Source organism: Orcinus orca, chromosome 14 (assembly GCF_937001465.1).
Source record: "Orcinus orca chromosome 14, mOrcOrc1.1, whole genome shotgun sequence".
NCBI classification, from domain to species: Eukaryota; Metazoa; Chordata; class Mammalia; order Artiodactyla; family Delphinidae; genus Orcinus; species Orcinus orca.
Window position 1 is genome coordinate 88803338 of NC_064572.1, and position 14524 is coordinate 88817861.

General features: G+C 42.0%; 1 protein-coding gene across 1 annotated transcript in view; it reads right to left on the reverse strand.

The window, feature by feature from the left end:
* The window catches only part of TCERG1L (transcription elongation regulator 1 like), a 196933-nt gene that overhangs the window by 141062 nt on the left and 41347 nt on the right, over positions 1-14524 (reverse strand). The window contains exon 7 of the mRNA XM_049696896.1: positions 14214-14399. Within this exon, the coding sequence (XP_049552853.1) occupies positions 14214-14399 (186 nt within the window). The remainder of the gene's footprint in view (positions 1-14213; positions 14400-14524) is intronic.

Here is a 14524-nt window from a genome sequence, read left to right on the forward strand (position 1 = left end):
TGGCTGCAGAGCCCATTTCAGCATCCTTGGCTTCGCTAATGGGATGAGTGGACAGCCCCACAGAGGCTGCGCGGAGAGTGTCTTGGAGACTTTCCTGCCTTGTTATGTAGCCTGGCGGGTAAGTTCCTCATTGAAAAAAGGATCGTCACTTCCCAGCTGTTCTGTGGCAGGACAAAATGTTAAATTTAGACCATTAAATTGTTCTGGAAGCAAAAGAACAGGTGGTAAATGGCTTCCAAGGCAGATGGTACTTTTTAATAGTTGTATTTGCTAGTCACTTGCTGTACTGGAGGCCACAGCTCTCACTCATATTTTATCCTTTTCACTTCGATGCTTATGAAATGGTGGGCTAAGTTTTGAAAATAGCTACCATCATTCTTAAAAAAGAATCACTTCGCTTATTTCATCAAAGAGGGGCAGACGCTGGAGTTGCCTGGTGCTTGTATCCTCCCGAATGTGGGCCCCCACTTCCCACTTCCCTGTAACATCGAGGGGGCAGGTGAGAGGGTGCGGGGCAGGTGAGGGGGTGCAGGTCCGGAGGGCTCCAGCCTGCAGAGGGCCAGGAAAGTAGTCCCATTCCCTAGGGCAAATCCTTCCGCACATCTTCCATTCCCCCTAGATAAACTCCACCTTCTCCTTAAAAACTAAGAAATAGATAGGATACAAGACATGCTTTCCCCCCGAAAGTGTTCCTTCTATAACCTGAAATTCCAAGGCTTCAAGGAATAGATGGGAACGAGGCAAAGTGGATTAGCTGAGACCTGCTGGGAGGAAACGAAGAGAGCACCCCACCCCCGCCCCTGTCTGCTCATCCTTCAACCGCTGGCTCCCAGCCCACGTGTGAATGCCCTCCGACGAGACCTCTGACAGTAAACCCTCCGCTCTGCCCACGCTTCCCTCTGCCCGTGCCCGATTCAGGAGCAAGCATGAGAGAAACAGCGTTAGGGATTACGTGGATAAGTGGAATCAGCTGGATTCATCCTTGAATGGACCTGAGGTTCGGGAAACCGCCCGGAGCCGCTGCAGGCTGGGCAGGGACAGGGCGACAGGGCCCTCCAGCGGGTGACTCACAGGCTGGGAAGGGGCAGGCGAGTGAACATACTGCCACGAGCACGAGGCCAATGGGAAGCCCCGGTGTGCACGGGCTCCTGCGGAAGAGCAGCAGCAAGGACTAACTTGGCTGCACACGCTGGCGACACTCTGGAAGAGAAAACCCACTTTCCCATTGAGTCTGGAACTGGTCAAGGGGTTTGTATGTATGTATGTATGTATGTATTTATTTACTTGCCTTTCCTCAGGTTTATTTTTTATTTTTCATTTTATTTTTTTTTTACAGCATGTTCTCATTAGTTATCCATTTTATACATATTAATGTATATATGTCAATCCCAAAATCCCAGTTCATCCCACCACCCACCCCCCCGTGGCTTTCCCCCCTTGGTGTCCATACGTTTGTTCTCTACATCTGTGTCTCTATTTCTGCCCTGCAAACTGGTTCATCTGTACCATTTTCCTAGGTTCCACATATACGCATTAGTATATGGTATTTGTTTTCCTCCTTCTGACTTACTTCACTCTGTATGATAGCCTCTAGATCCATCCATGTCTCCACAAATGACCCAATTTCGTTTCTTTTTATGGCTGAGTAATATTCCATTGCATATATGTGCCACATCTTCTTTATCCATTCATCTGTCGATGGACACGTAGGTTGCTTCCATGTCCTGGCTATTGTAAATAGAGCTGCAATGAACATTGGGGTGCATGTGTCTTTTTGAATTATGGTTTTCTCTGGGTATATGCCCAGTAGTGGGATTGCTGGGTCATACGGTAATTCTAGTTTTAGTTTTCTAAGGAACCTCCATACTGTTCTCCATAGTGGCTGTATCAATTTACATTCCCACCAACAGTGCAAGAGGGTTCCCTTTTCTCCACACCCTCTCCAGCATTTGTTGTTTGTAGATTTTCTGATGATGCCCATTCTAACTGGTGTGAGGCGATACCTCACTGTAGTTTTGATTTGCATTTCTCTAATAGTTAGTGACGTTGAGCAGCTTTTCATGTGCTTCTTGGCCATCTGTATGTCTTCTTTGGAGAAATGTCTATTTAGGTCTTTTGGATTGGGTTGCTTGTTTTTTTAATATTGAGCTGCATGAGCTCTTTATATATTTTGGAGATTAATCCTTTGTCTGTTGATTCATTTGCAAATATTTTCTCCCATTCTGAGGGCTGTCTTTTCATCTTGTTTGTAGTTTCCTTTCCTTTGCAAAAGGTTTTAAGTTTCATTAGGTCCTATTAGTTTATTTTTGTTTTTATTTCCATTACTCTAGGAGGTGGATCAAAAAATATCTTGCTGTGATTCATGTCAAAGAGTGTTCTTCCTATGTTTTCCTCTAAGAGTTTGATAGTGTCCGGTCTTACATTTAGGTCTCGAATCCATTTTGAGTTTATTTTTGTGTATGTTGTTATGGAGTGTTCTAATTTCATTCTTTTACATGTAGCTGTCCAGTTTTCCCAGCACCATTTATTGAAGAGACTGTCTTTTCTCCATTGTATATCCTTGCCTCCTTTGTCATAGGTTAGTTGACCATAGGTATGTGGGTTTATCTCTGGGCTTTCTATCCTGTTCCATTGATCTATATTTCTGTTTTTGTGCCAGCACCATATTGTCTTGATTACTGTAGCTTTGTAGTATAGTCTGAAGACAGGGAGTCTGATTCCTCCAGCTCTGTTTTCTTCCCTCAAGACTACTTTGGCTCTTCAGGGTCTTTTGTGTCTCCATACAAATTTTAAGATTTTTTGTTCTAGTTCTGTAAAAAACACCACTGGTAGTTTGATAGGGATTGCACTGAATCTGTCGATTGCTTGGGGTAGTATAGTCATTTTCACAATATTGATTCTTCCAATCCAAGAACATGGTATATCTCTCCATCTGTTGGTATCATCTTTAATTTCTTTCATCAGTGTCTTATAGTTTTCTGCATAAAAGTCTTTTGTCTCCCTAGGTAGGTTTATTCCTAGGCATTTTATTCTTTTTGTTGAAATGGTAAATGGGAGTGTTTCCTTAATTTCTCTTTCAGATTTTTCATCATTAGTGTATAGGAATGCAAGAGATTTCTGTGCATTAATTTTGTATCCTGCAGCTTTACCAAATTCATTGATTAGCTCTAGTAGTTTTCCGGTGGCATCTTTAGGATTCTCTATGTACACTATCATGTCATCTGCAAACAGTGACAGTTATACTTCTTCTTTTCAAATTTGTATTCCTTTTATCTCTTTTTCTTCTCTGATTGCCGTGGCTAGGACTTCCAAAACTATGTTGAATAACAGTGGTGAGAGTGGACATCCTTGTCTTGTTCCTGATCTTAGAGGAAATGCTTTCAGTTGTTCACCATTGAAATGATGTTTGCTGTGGGTTTGTCATATATGGCCTTTATTATGTTGAGGTAGGTGCCCTCTATGCCCACTTTCTGGAGAGTTTTTATCATAAATGGGTGTTGAATTTTGTCAAAAGATTTTTCTGCATCTATTGAGATGACCATATGGTTTTTATTCTTCAATTTGTTAATATGGTGTATCACATTGATTGATTTGCATATATTGAAGAATCCTTGCATCCCTGGGATAAATCCCACTTGATCATAGTGTATAATCTTTTTTTTTTTTTTTTGCAGTACACGGGCCTCTCCCATTGCGGAGCACAGGCTCCAGACGTGCAGGCTCAGCGGCCATGGCTCACGGGCCCAGCTGCACCACGGCATGTGGGATCCTCCCAGGCTGGGGCACTAACCCGTGTCCCCTGCATCAGCAGGCAGACTCTCAACCACTGCGCCACTGGGGAAGCCCCAGTGTACGATCCTTGTAGTGTGTTGTTGGATTCTGTGTGCTAATATTTTGTTGAGGATTTTTGCATCTATATTCAACAGTGTTATGGGTCTGTAATTTTCTTTTTTTGTAGAGTCCTTGTCTGGTTTTGGTATCAGAGTGATGGTGGCCTCATAGAATGAGTTTGGGAGTGTTCCTTCCTCTGCAATTGTTTTGAAAGCATTTGAGGAGAATGGGTGTTAGCTCTTCTCTAAATGTTTGAGAGAATTCACCTGTGAAACCATCTGGTCCTGGACTTTTGTTTGTAGGAAGATTTTTAATCACAGTTTCAATTGCATTACTTGTGATTGGTCTGTTCATATTTTCTATTTCTTCCCGGTTCAGTCCTGGAAGGTTAACCTTTCTAAGAATTTGTCCATTTCTTCCAGGTTGTCCATTTTATTGGCACAGAGTTGCTTGGAGTAGTCTCTTAGGATGCTTTGTATTTCTGTGGTGTCCTTGTAACTTCTCCTTTTTCATTTCTAATTTTATTAATTTGAGTCCTCTCCCTCTTTTTCTTGATGAGTCTGGCTAATGGTTTATCAATTTTGTTTATCTTCTCAAAGAACCAGCTTTTACTTTTACTGATCTTTGCTATCAATTTCTTTGTTTCTATTTCATTTATCTCTGCTCTGATCTTTATGATTTCTTTCCTTCTACTAACTTTGGATTTTGTTTGTTCTTCTTTCTCTAGTTCCTTTAGGTGTAAGGTCAGCTTGTTTATTTGAGATGTTTGTTGTTTCTTGAGGTAGGATTGTATTGCTATAAACTTCCCTCTTAGAACTGCTTTTGCTGCATCTCATAGGTTTTGGATTATCGTGTTTTCAATGTCATTTGTCTCTAGGTATTTTCTGATTTCCTCTTGGATTTCTTCAGTGATCTCTTGGTTACTTAGTAACGTATTGTTTAGCCTCCATGTGTTTGTGGTTTTTACGTTTTTTGCCCTGTAAATGATTTCTAATCTCATAGCGTTGTGGTCAGAAAAGATGCTTGATACTATTTCAATTTTCTTAAATATACTGAGGCTTGATTTGTGACCCAAGATGTGATCTATCTGGAGAACGTTCCCTGCGCACTTGAGAAGAAAGTGTAATCTGCTGTTTTTGGATGGAATGTCCCATAAATATCAATTAAATTCTACCTAGTCTATTGTGTCATTTAAAGCTTGTGTTTCCTTATTAATTTTCTGTCTGGATGGTCTGTCCATTGGTGTAAGTGAGGTATTAAAGTCCCTCACTATTATTGTGTTTCTGTTGATTTCCTCTATTTATAGCTGTTAGAAGTTGCCTTATGTATTGAGGTGCTCCTATGTTGGGTGTGTATATATTTATAATTGTATCTTCTTCTTGGATTGATCCCTTGGTTATTATGTAGTGTCCTTCCTTGTCTCTTGTAACATTCTTTATTTTAAAGTCTATTTTATCTGATATGAGTATTGCTACTCCAGCTTTCTCTTGATTTCCATTTGCATGGAATATCTTTTTCCATCCCCTCAGTTTCAGTCTGTATGTGTCCCTAGGCTTGAAGTGGGTCTCTTGTAGACAGCATACATATAGGTCTTGTTTTTGTATCCGTTCACCGAGCCTGTGTCTTTTGGTTGGAGCCTTTAATCCATTCATGTTTAAGGTAATTATCAATATGTATGTTCCTATTACCATTTTCTTAATTGTTATGGGCTTGTTTTTGTAGGTCCTTTCCTTCTCTTGTGTTTCCCACTTAGAGAAGTTCCTTTAGCATTTGTTGTAGAGCTGGTTTGGTGGTGCTGAATTCTCTTAGCTTTTGCTTGTCTGTAAAGCTTTTGATTTCTCCATCAAATCTGAATGAGATCCTTGCTGGGTAGAGTAATCTTGGTTGTAGGTTCTTCCCTTTCATGACTTTAAATATGTCATGTCACTCCCTTCTGGCTTGTAGAGTTTCTACTGAGAAATAAGCTGTTAACCTTATGGGAGTTCCCTTGTATGTTATTTGTTATTTTTCCCTTGTTGCTTTCAATAATTTTTCTTTGTCTTTAATTTTTCTCACTTTGATTACTACATGTCTCGGCATGTTTCTCCTTTGGTTTATCCTGCCTGGGACCCTCTGTGCTTTCTGTACTTGGGTGGCTATCTCCTTTGCCATGTAAGGGAAGTTTTTGACTATAATTTCTTCAAATATTTTCTCGGGTCCTTTCTCTCTCTCTTCTCCTTCTGGGAACCCTATCATGTGAATTTTGTTGTGTTTAATGTTGTCCCAGAAGTCTCTTAGGCTGTCTTCATTTCTTGTCATTCTTTTTTCTTTATTCTGTTTTGCAGCAGTGAATTCCACCATTCTGTCTTCCAGGTCACTTATCCGTTCTTCTGCCTCAGTTATTCGGCTATTGATTCCTTCTAGTGTATTGTTTTTTAAACATCTTTATTGGAGTATAATTGCTTTACAATGGTGTGTTAGTTTCTGCTTTATAACAAAGTGAATCAGTTATACATACACATATGTCCCCATATCTCTTCCCTCTTGCATCTCCCTCCCTCCCACTCTCCCTGTCCCACCTTTCCAGGAGGTCACAAAGTACCGAGCTGATCCCCCAGTGCTATGCGGCTGCTTCCCACTAGCTATCTGTTTTACATTTGGTAGTGTATATATGTCCATGCCACTCTCTCACTTCGTCGCAGCTTACCCTTCCCCCTCCCCATGACCTCAAGACTATACTCTAGTAGGTCTGTGTCTTTATTCCCGCCTTGCTCCTAGGTTCTTCATGACCATTTTTTTTTTTTTTAGATTCCATATACATGTGTTAGTGTACGGTATTTGTTTTTCTATTTCTGACTTACTTCAGTCTGTATGACAGACTCTAGGTCCATCCACCTCACTACAAATAACTCAACTTCATTTCTTTTTATGGCTGAGTAATATTCCATTGTATATATATGTCACATCTTCTTTATCCATTCATCTGTTGATGTAAACTTAGGTCGCTTCCATATCCCCGCTATTGTAAACAGAGCTGCAATGAACATTTTGGTACATGACTCTTTTGGAATTATGGTTTTCTCCGGGTATATGCCCAGCAGTGGGATTGCTGGGTCATATGGTAGCTCTATTTTTATTTTTTTAAGGAACCTCCATACTGTTCTCAACAGTGGCTGTATCAATTTACATTCCTACCAACAGTGCAAGAGCGTTCCCTTTTCTCCACACCCACTCCAGCATTTATTGTTTGTAGATTTTTTGATGATGGCCATTCTGACCGTTGTGAGATGATATCTCATTGTAGTTTTGATTTGCATTTCTCTAATGATTAATGATGTTGAGCCTTCTTTCACGTGTTTGTTGGCAATCTGTATATCTTCTTTGGAGAAATGTCTATTTAGGTCTTCTGCCCATTTTTGGATGGGGTTGTTTGTTTTTTTGATATTGAGCTGTATGAGCTGCTTGTAAATTTTGGAGATTAATCCTTTGTCAGTTGCTTCATTTGCAAGTATTTTCTCCCATTCTGAGGGTTCTCTTTTTGTCTTGTTTATGGTTTTCTTTGCTGTGCAAATACACATTCTTTTCAAGTGCACATGGAACATTCTCCAGGATAGATCATATCTTGGGTCACAAATCAAGCCTTGGTAAATTTAAGAAAATTGAAATCGTATCAATTATCTTTTCTGACCACAACGCTATGAGACTAGATATTAATTACAGGAAAAAAATCTGTACAAAATACAAACACACGGAGACTAAACTATACACTACTTAATAACCAAGAGATCACTGAAGAAATCAAAGAGGAAATCAAAAAATACCTAGAAACAAATGACAATGAAAATACGACAACCCAAAACCTATGGGATATAGCAAAAGCAGTTCTAAAAGGGGAGTTTATAGCAATACAATCCTACCTTAAGAAACAGAAACATCTCGAATAAACAACCTAACCTTACACCTAAAGCCATTAGAGAAAGAAGAATGAAAAAACCCCAAACTTAGCAGAAGGAAAGAAATCAGAAATAAATGAAAAAGAAATGAAGGAAATGATAGCAAAGATCAATAAAACTAAAAGCTGTTTCTTTGAAAAGATAAAGAAAATTGATAAACCATTAGCCAGACTCATCAAGAAAAAAAGGGAGAAGAATAAATCACAGAATTAGAAATGAAAAAGGAGAAGTAACAACTGACACTGCAGAAATACAAAGGATCGTGAGAGATTACTACAAGCAACTCTATGCCAATAAAATGGACAACCTGGAAGAAATGGACAAATTCGTAGAAATGCACAACCTTCCGAGACTGAACCAGGAAGAAATAGAAAATATGAACAGACCAGTCACAAGCACTGAAATTGAAACTGTGATTAAAAATCTTCCAACAAACAAAAGTCCAGGACCAGATGGCTTCACATGAGAATTCTATCAAATATTTAGAGAAGAGCTAACACCTATCCTTCTCAAACTCTTCCATAATATAGCAGAGGAAGGAACACTCCCAACCTCATTCTATGAGGCCACCATCACCCTGATACCAAAACCACACAAAGATGTCACAAAGCAAGAAAACTACAGGCCAATATCACTGATGAACATAGATGAAAAAATCCTCAAAACAATACTAGCAAGCAGAATCCAACAGCACATTAAAAGGATCATACACCATGATCAAGGGGGGTTTATCCCAGGAATGCAAGGATTCTTCAATATACGCAAATCAATCAACATGATACACCATATTAACAAATTGAAGGGGAAAAACCATATGATCATCTCAATAGATGCAGAGAAATCTTTCAACAAAATTCAACACCCATTTATGATAAAAACCCTCCAGAAAGTAGGCATAGAGGGAACTTTCCTCAACATAATAAAGGCCATATATGACAAACCCACGGCCAACATCCTCCTCAATGGTGAAAAACTGAAACCATTTCCACTAAGATCAGGAACAAGACAAGGTTGCCCACTCTCACCATTATTATTCAACATAGTTTTGGAAGTTTTAGCCACAGCAATCAGAGAAGAAAAAGAAATAAAAGGAATCTAAATCAGAAAAGAAGAAGTAAAGCTGTTACTGTTTGCAGATGACATGATACTATACATATAGAATCCTAAAGATGCTACCAGAAAACTGCTAATCAATGAACCTGGTAAAGCAGCAGGATACAAAATTAATGCAGAAAAATCTCTTGCATTCCTATACACTAATGATGAAAAATCTTAAAGAGAAATTAAGGAAACACTCCCATTTACCATTGCAGCAAAAAGAATAAAATACCTAGGACTAAACCTACCTAGGAGACAAAAGACCTGTATGCAGAAAACTATAAGACACTGATGAAAAAAATTAAAGATGATACCAACAGATGGAGAGATATACCATGTTCTTGGATTGGAAGAACCAACATTGTGAAAATGACTATACTACCCCAAGCAATCGACAGATTCAATGCAATCCCTATCAAACTACCACTGGCATTTTTCACAGATCTAGAACAAACAATTTCACAATTTGTATGGAAACACAGAAGACCCCAAATAGCCAAAGCAATCTTGAGAAAGAAAAACAGAGCTGGATGAATCAGACTCCCAGACTTCAGACTATACTACAAAGCTACAGTAATCAAGACAGTATGGTACTGGCACAAAAACAGAAATATAGATCAATGGAACAGGATAGAAAGCCCAGAGATAAACCCACATACATATGGTCACCTTATCTTTGATAAGGGAGGCAAGAATATACAGTGGAGAAAAGACAGCCTCTTCAATAAGTGGTACTGGGAGAACTGGACAGCTACATGGAAAAGAATGAAATTAGGACACTACCTATCACCATACACAAAAATAAACTCAAAATGGATTAAATACCTAAATGTAAGGCCAGACACTATCAAACTCTTAGAGGAAAACATAGGCAGAATACTCTATGACATAAATCACAGAAAGATCCTCTTTGAACCATCTCCTAGAGAAATGGAAATAAAAACAAAAATAAACAAATGGGACCTTCTAGTGTATTTTTCATTTCAGTTATTGTATTGTTCACCTCTGTTTATTTGTTCTTTAATTCTTCTGGGTCTCTTTTAAACATTTCTTGCATCTTCTCGATCTTTACCTCCATTCTTTTTCCGAGGTCTTGGATCATTGTCACTATCATTATTCTGAATTCTTTTTTCTGGAAGGTTGCCTATCTCTACTTCATTTAGTTGTTTTTCTGGGGTTTTATCTTGTTCCTTTATCTGGTACATAGCCCTCTGCCTTTACGTCTTGTCTATCTTTCTGTGAATGTGGTTTTTGTTCAACAGGCTGCAGGATTGTAGTTCTTCTGCTGTCTGCCCTCTGATGGATGAGGCTATCTAAGAGGCTTGTGCAAGTTTCCTGATGGGAGGGACTGGTGGTGGGTAGAGCTGGCTGTTGCTCTGGTGGGCAGAGCTCAGTAAAACTTTAATCTGCTTGTCTGCTGATGGGTGGGGCTGGGTTCCCTCCCTGTTGGTTGTTTGGCCTGAGGCGACCCAACACTAGAATTTACCCAGGCTCTTTGGTGGAGCTAATGTCGGACTCTGGGAGGGCTCATGCCAAGGACTACTCCCCAGAATTTGTGCTGCCAGTTTCCTTGTCCTCACGGTGAGACACAGCCACCCCCCGCCTCTGCAGGAGACCCTCCAACACTAGCAGGTAGGTCTGGTTCAGTCTCCTATGGGGTCACTGCTCCTTCCCCTGGGCCCCGATGCGCACACTACTTTGTGTGTGCCCTCTAAGAGTGGAGTCTCTGTTTCCCCCAGTCCTGTTGAAGTCCTGCAATCAAATCCCACTAGCCTTCAAAGTCTGATTCTCTAGGAATTCCTCCTCCCGTTGCCAGACCCCCAGGTTGGGAAGCCTTACGTGTGGTTCAGAACCTTCACTCCAGTGGGTGAACTTCTGTGGCATAAGTGTTCTCCAGTTTGTGAGTCACCCACCCAGCAGTTATGGGATTTGACTTTATTGTGATTGCACCCCTCCTGCCATCTCACTGTGGCTTCTCCTTTGTCTTTGGATGTGGGGTATCTTTCTTGGTGAGTTCCAGTGCCTTCCTGTCAATGATTGTTCAGCAGTTAGCTGTGATTCTGGTGCTCTCGCAAGAGGGAGTGAGAGCACGTCCTTCTACTCCACCATCTTGAACCAATCTCCTTCAAGGGGTTTTTTAAATAGGGTGTCTTACTTGAAATCCTAAACCTTGTTAAAGGCATATGATTCAGCCACTCTCATGGCTGATCTTCTTTCCAGCACAGAGCCTTCTTCCTTTTGGGTCCTACAGTTACTGGACCAGAACTTCTTCTTCATACACTAGTCCTGGTTTCCGCGGTTTAAGTAGACATCTAGAACACGAACTAGGGTTTCTTGATGGAGCCCCTACTAACATTTGGGGCCAGATAATCCTTTACCACAGGTGCTGTCCTTTGCTGTCAGATGTGTAGCAGGATCCCTGGTCTCTATCCTCTAGATCCCAGTAGCAACCATCAAGTTTCAATGACCAAAAAATGTCTCTGGTCACTGGCGAGTATCTGCTGGGGACAAAACTGCCGCCAGTTGAGAACCGTAAAGCTGAACCACATAGGGCTTCTGAGGTTATCTGGCTTTTATCTCCAAGCTTAGGGTGTAAATAAAATAGTCTAACTCATTTATCTAAAATGGGAATTATTATCTTCTGAATAAAAGCAGGATTATTCATCTGTAGATAAATTAAAGTTCATGTGCTTTTATAAAATCAATTTGAATATGGAGCAAACTTCCCAGAGAGGTGCGTTTTTCTGGGCCTATGATATCTCTCTTTCTGTCGATGCCATTCTATCCCCTTGGCCCCCCTCCCTCCACCAGCCGTCCTTTCTCCTATCCCCATCCCTCCTCCACTCCATCTGTTTTCAGGGGGGTTAGGGATTTCTGAGCAGAATACCTGGACCTCCACTGAGAATCAGGACTATCCACTCTTCAGTCTCACTGGCTCACATTCCATAGGGCTACTGACGGGGGTTAAAAAAACCCAGCTCTGATGGACAAACTGTCTGCCCTCAGTCTCCTTCAAGGCTTGGTTTTCAGAAAGTATTCAAGGGAAATTCTGAGAAGGTTTTCATCAGGGACCTAGCCAGTCTCTCTCAAATGCCTTCTTCTAACATCAAGAGGAGAGCCAGGGCTTCCCTGGTGGCGCAGTGGTTGAGAATCTGCCTGCTAATGCAAGGGACACGGGTTCGTGTCCCAGTCCGGGAAGATCCCACATGCCGCGGAGCAACTAGGCCCGTGAGCCACAACTACTGAGCCTGCGCGTCTGGAGCCTGTGCTCCGCAACAAGAGAGACCGTGACAGTGAGAGGCCCGCGCACCGCGATGAAGAGTGGCCCCCGCTTGCCACAACTAGAGAAAGCCCTCGCACAGAAACGAAGACCCAACACAGCAAAAATTAATTAATTAATAAACTCCTACCCCCAACATCTTCCAAAAAAAAAAAAGAAAACCACAGTTTTACTCCTTTAAAAAAAAAAAAAAAAAAGAGGAGAGCCAGGGCAACACTTCTAGGTGGGTAGGTGGTCCTCCCTGCCAGAGAACCACTTACAGGGGCAGCCCTGGAAGTACCATATCCAACACTGGGATCGGCCAAAGAGCTCAGGGACCACCCACTGGGCTGGGGTCACTCGTCCAGACCCGCAGCCCCAGTTTCAACCCCTGTAGTTTCAGATCAAAGGGACCAACGCCAGCAAGACAAAGGCCATATCAGAAGCACCTGTTAAGTAGGGCCCCTTCATCTTCTGACTGTCCACTTCGGCAGTTTTGTACAAGATAGATCACATGGAGGTTGTCTTTTTCTAACTGAATGCACATTATGGCAGATTTGATTATAGAGCCTTATAAAATGCCAACATGGAAAGACGCCTAATGATTATGTCACTTTATAAATCATATAAGAGACATGAAGAGTGAAGCCGCCCCTGGGGTACACAGGGCTTGGTTTTGGGTTCTTTCTAAGATTAATTTGCTCAGAAAATAGTAAGTCATCCTTAATAAATGCCAGTGGACTGATGGATTTTAAAACCAGAATCTTGACACAGCTGTAAATTATGTTCCACACAGGAGATTATCCATGTGCTTTATTTATTCTCCCCGTCACACCCTAACTGCATGTTCACTAACACGCTGAAATAGAAATAAGATTTTGTTCTTGAGAATACAACATTTTATTACCAATGAATTTATCAGGTCAACATAGAAACACAGAAGCCAAGGTCCAGTGTTGAGAAGACCACATCAGATTTACTAGAAACACGACCAGAAAACCAAAAGCACTCCCCAAACTGGAAAGTAATGAAACCAGGTTAATCTATTTCTACCATGAAAAAAAGATTATGTATCTCACAATCTAAAGATGCTTCTATGACAGATAACCTAGCAATTAATGATATAGTGCTAATATACAATTCTAGGGTTAACTCTAGTATAGAATTAATATTATAATTCCACAGAATTTCTATCCAAGTCTTACTGTATCATGTGAAAAACTAAAACTCAAGTAATAGTGCTGACTCCCAAGACTCCAGTACTTACTAAAGGTTATTCCAAGTCAACGCTGTTTTTGTGACATTTAAGGACAGACCCAAACATGCACTCACCAGGACAGCTGGGACACGTGGAGTGCTGGTGACAGTTAGCAGATGTGCGCGTACAGCTGAGAACATGTTTGGACAACAGAGTTGCAACCAATCCAGGACCAGGCCTTCCGCATCTCATCCTGCATCTCAGCATCGCTCACGACACCAGAATGTCTGCCAGCCCCGCCTCCGCCCCGCGGACTTAGAATAGTACACCCGCTGAACGGGTGAGCTCCAAACCTTGGTGGCTACCCTGTCTCTTCCTCAGCCACGGGCTTTGGTGGACCTCTGCACCAGTCCCACCGTGGTGGGGAGGACCCCACTCCATGTGTTCAGAGCAGGCCCAGCTGGCCAGCCCAGGAGGGATGGCTCAGTGAGGGCCCCATGCGAGTCTGAGTTTTATACTTTTTTGTGTTTCATTAACTCCGATGCTTAACTGTTTTCCATCATGTTGCCTTTGCTTTTTTCAAGCCCCACACAGGAAAATTAGAAATTTCTCAGTCATGTGCATCACTCCCCATGAAGAGTAAGTAAAGGAATGTCTCATTTCTTCAAACAGAAACTTTACACTTTGCTTTATGGCAGAAAATGCCCGGGTTGACCAACATGACCTTGGTCAAGGGAACTGAGGTCCGTTTGCGTGATCTGAGGATGAGCCCTCCCCCGACGCCCCCAGCACGCAGGGAACCATGAATCTGGGGGACGGCAGGTCCCCGCCTTGGTCTCCATGCTGTGGACTCCGATGCAGCCCGAGGCTCTGAGAGACCAGGCTGTGCACTTACCAGAGAAGGGTGTGGTCCGCAGGGGTATTTTGATGGGCGCCAGGGTCAGGAAGTGGCAAGGCTGCACGCTGGAGGGGGACGGGCCCCCAAGTCCCTTGGGGTCCACGGAGACCATGGTGGCGGTGGCAGTGGTGATGGCAAAGGTGGGGCCGCTGCCGACAGGCTTAAGGCTGTTGTGATGACCACCTGCAGAGGGGGGACAGGGAGGTCAGCACAGGATGCCCGGTGGCCCCTGGAGACGATGCCATTTCATCATGCAACATACGAGCAGCCAGAAAACAAGGCCGTGGTAACCCCCTTTCTTGGAAGCC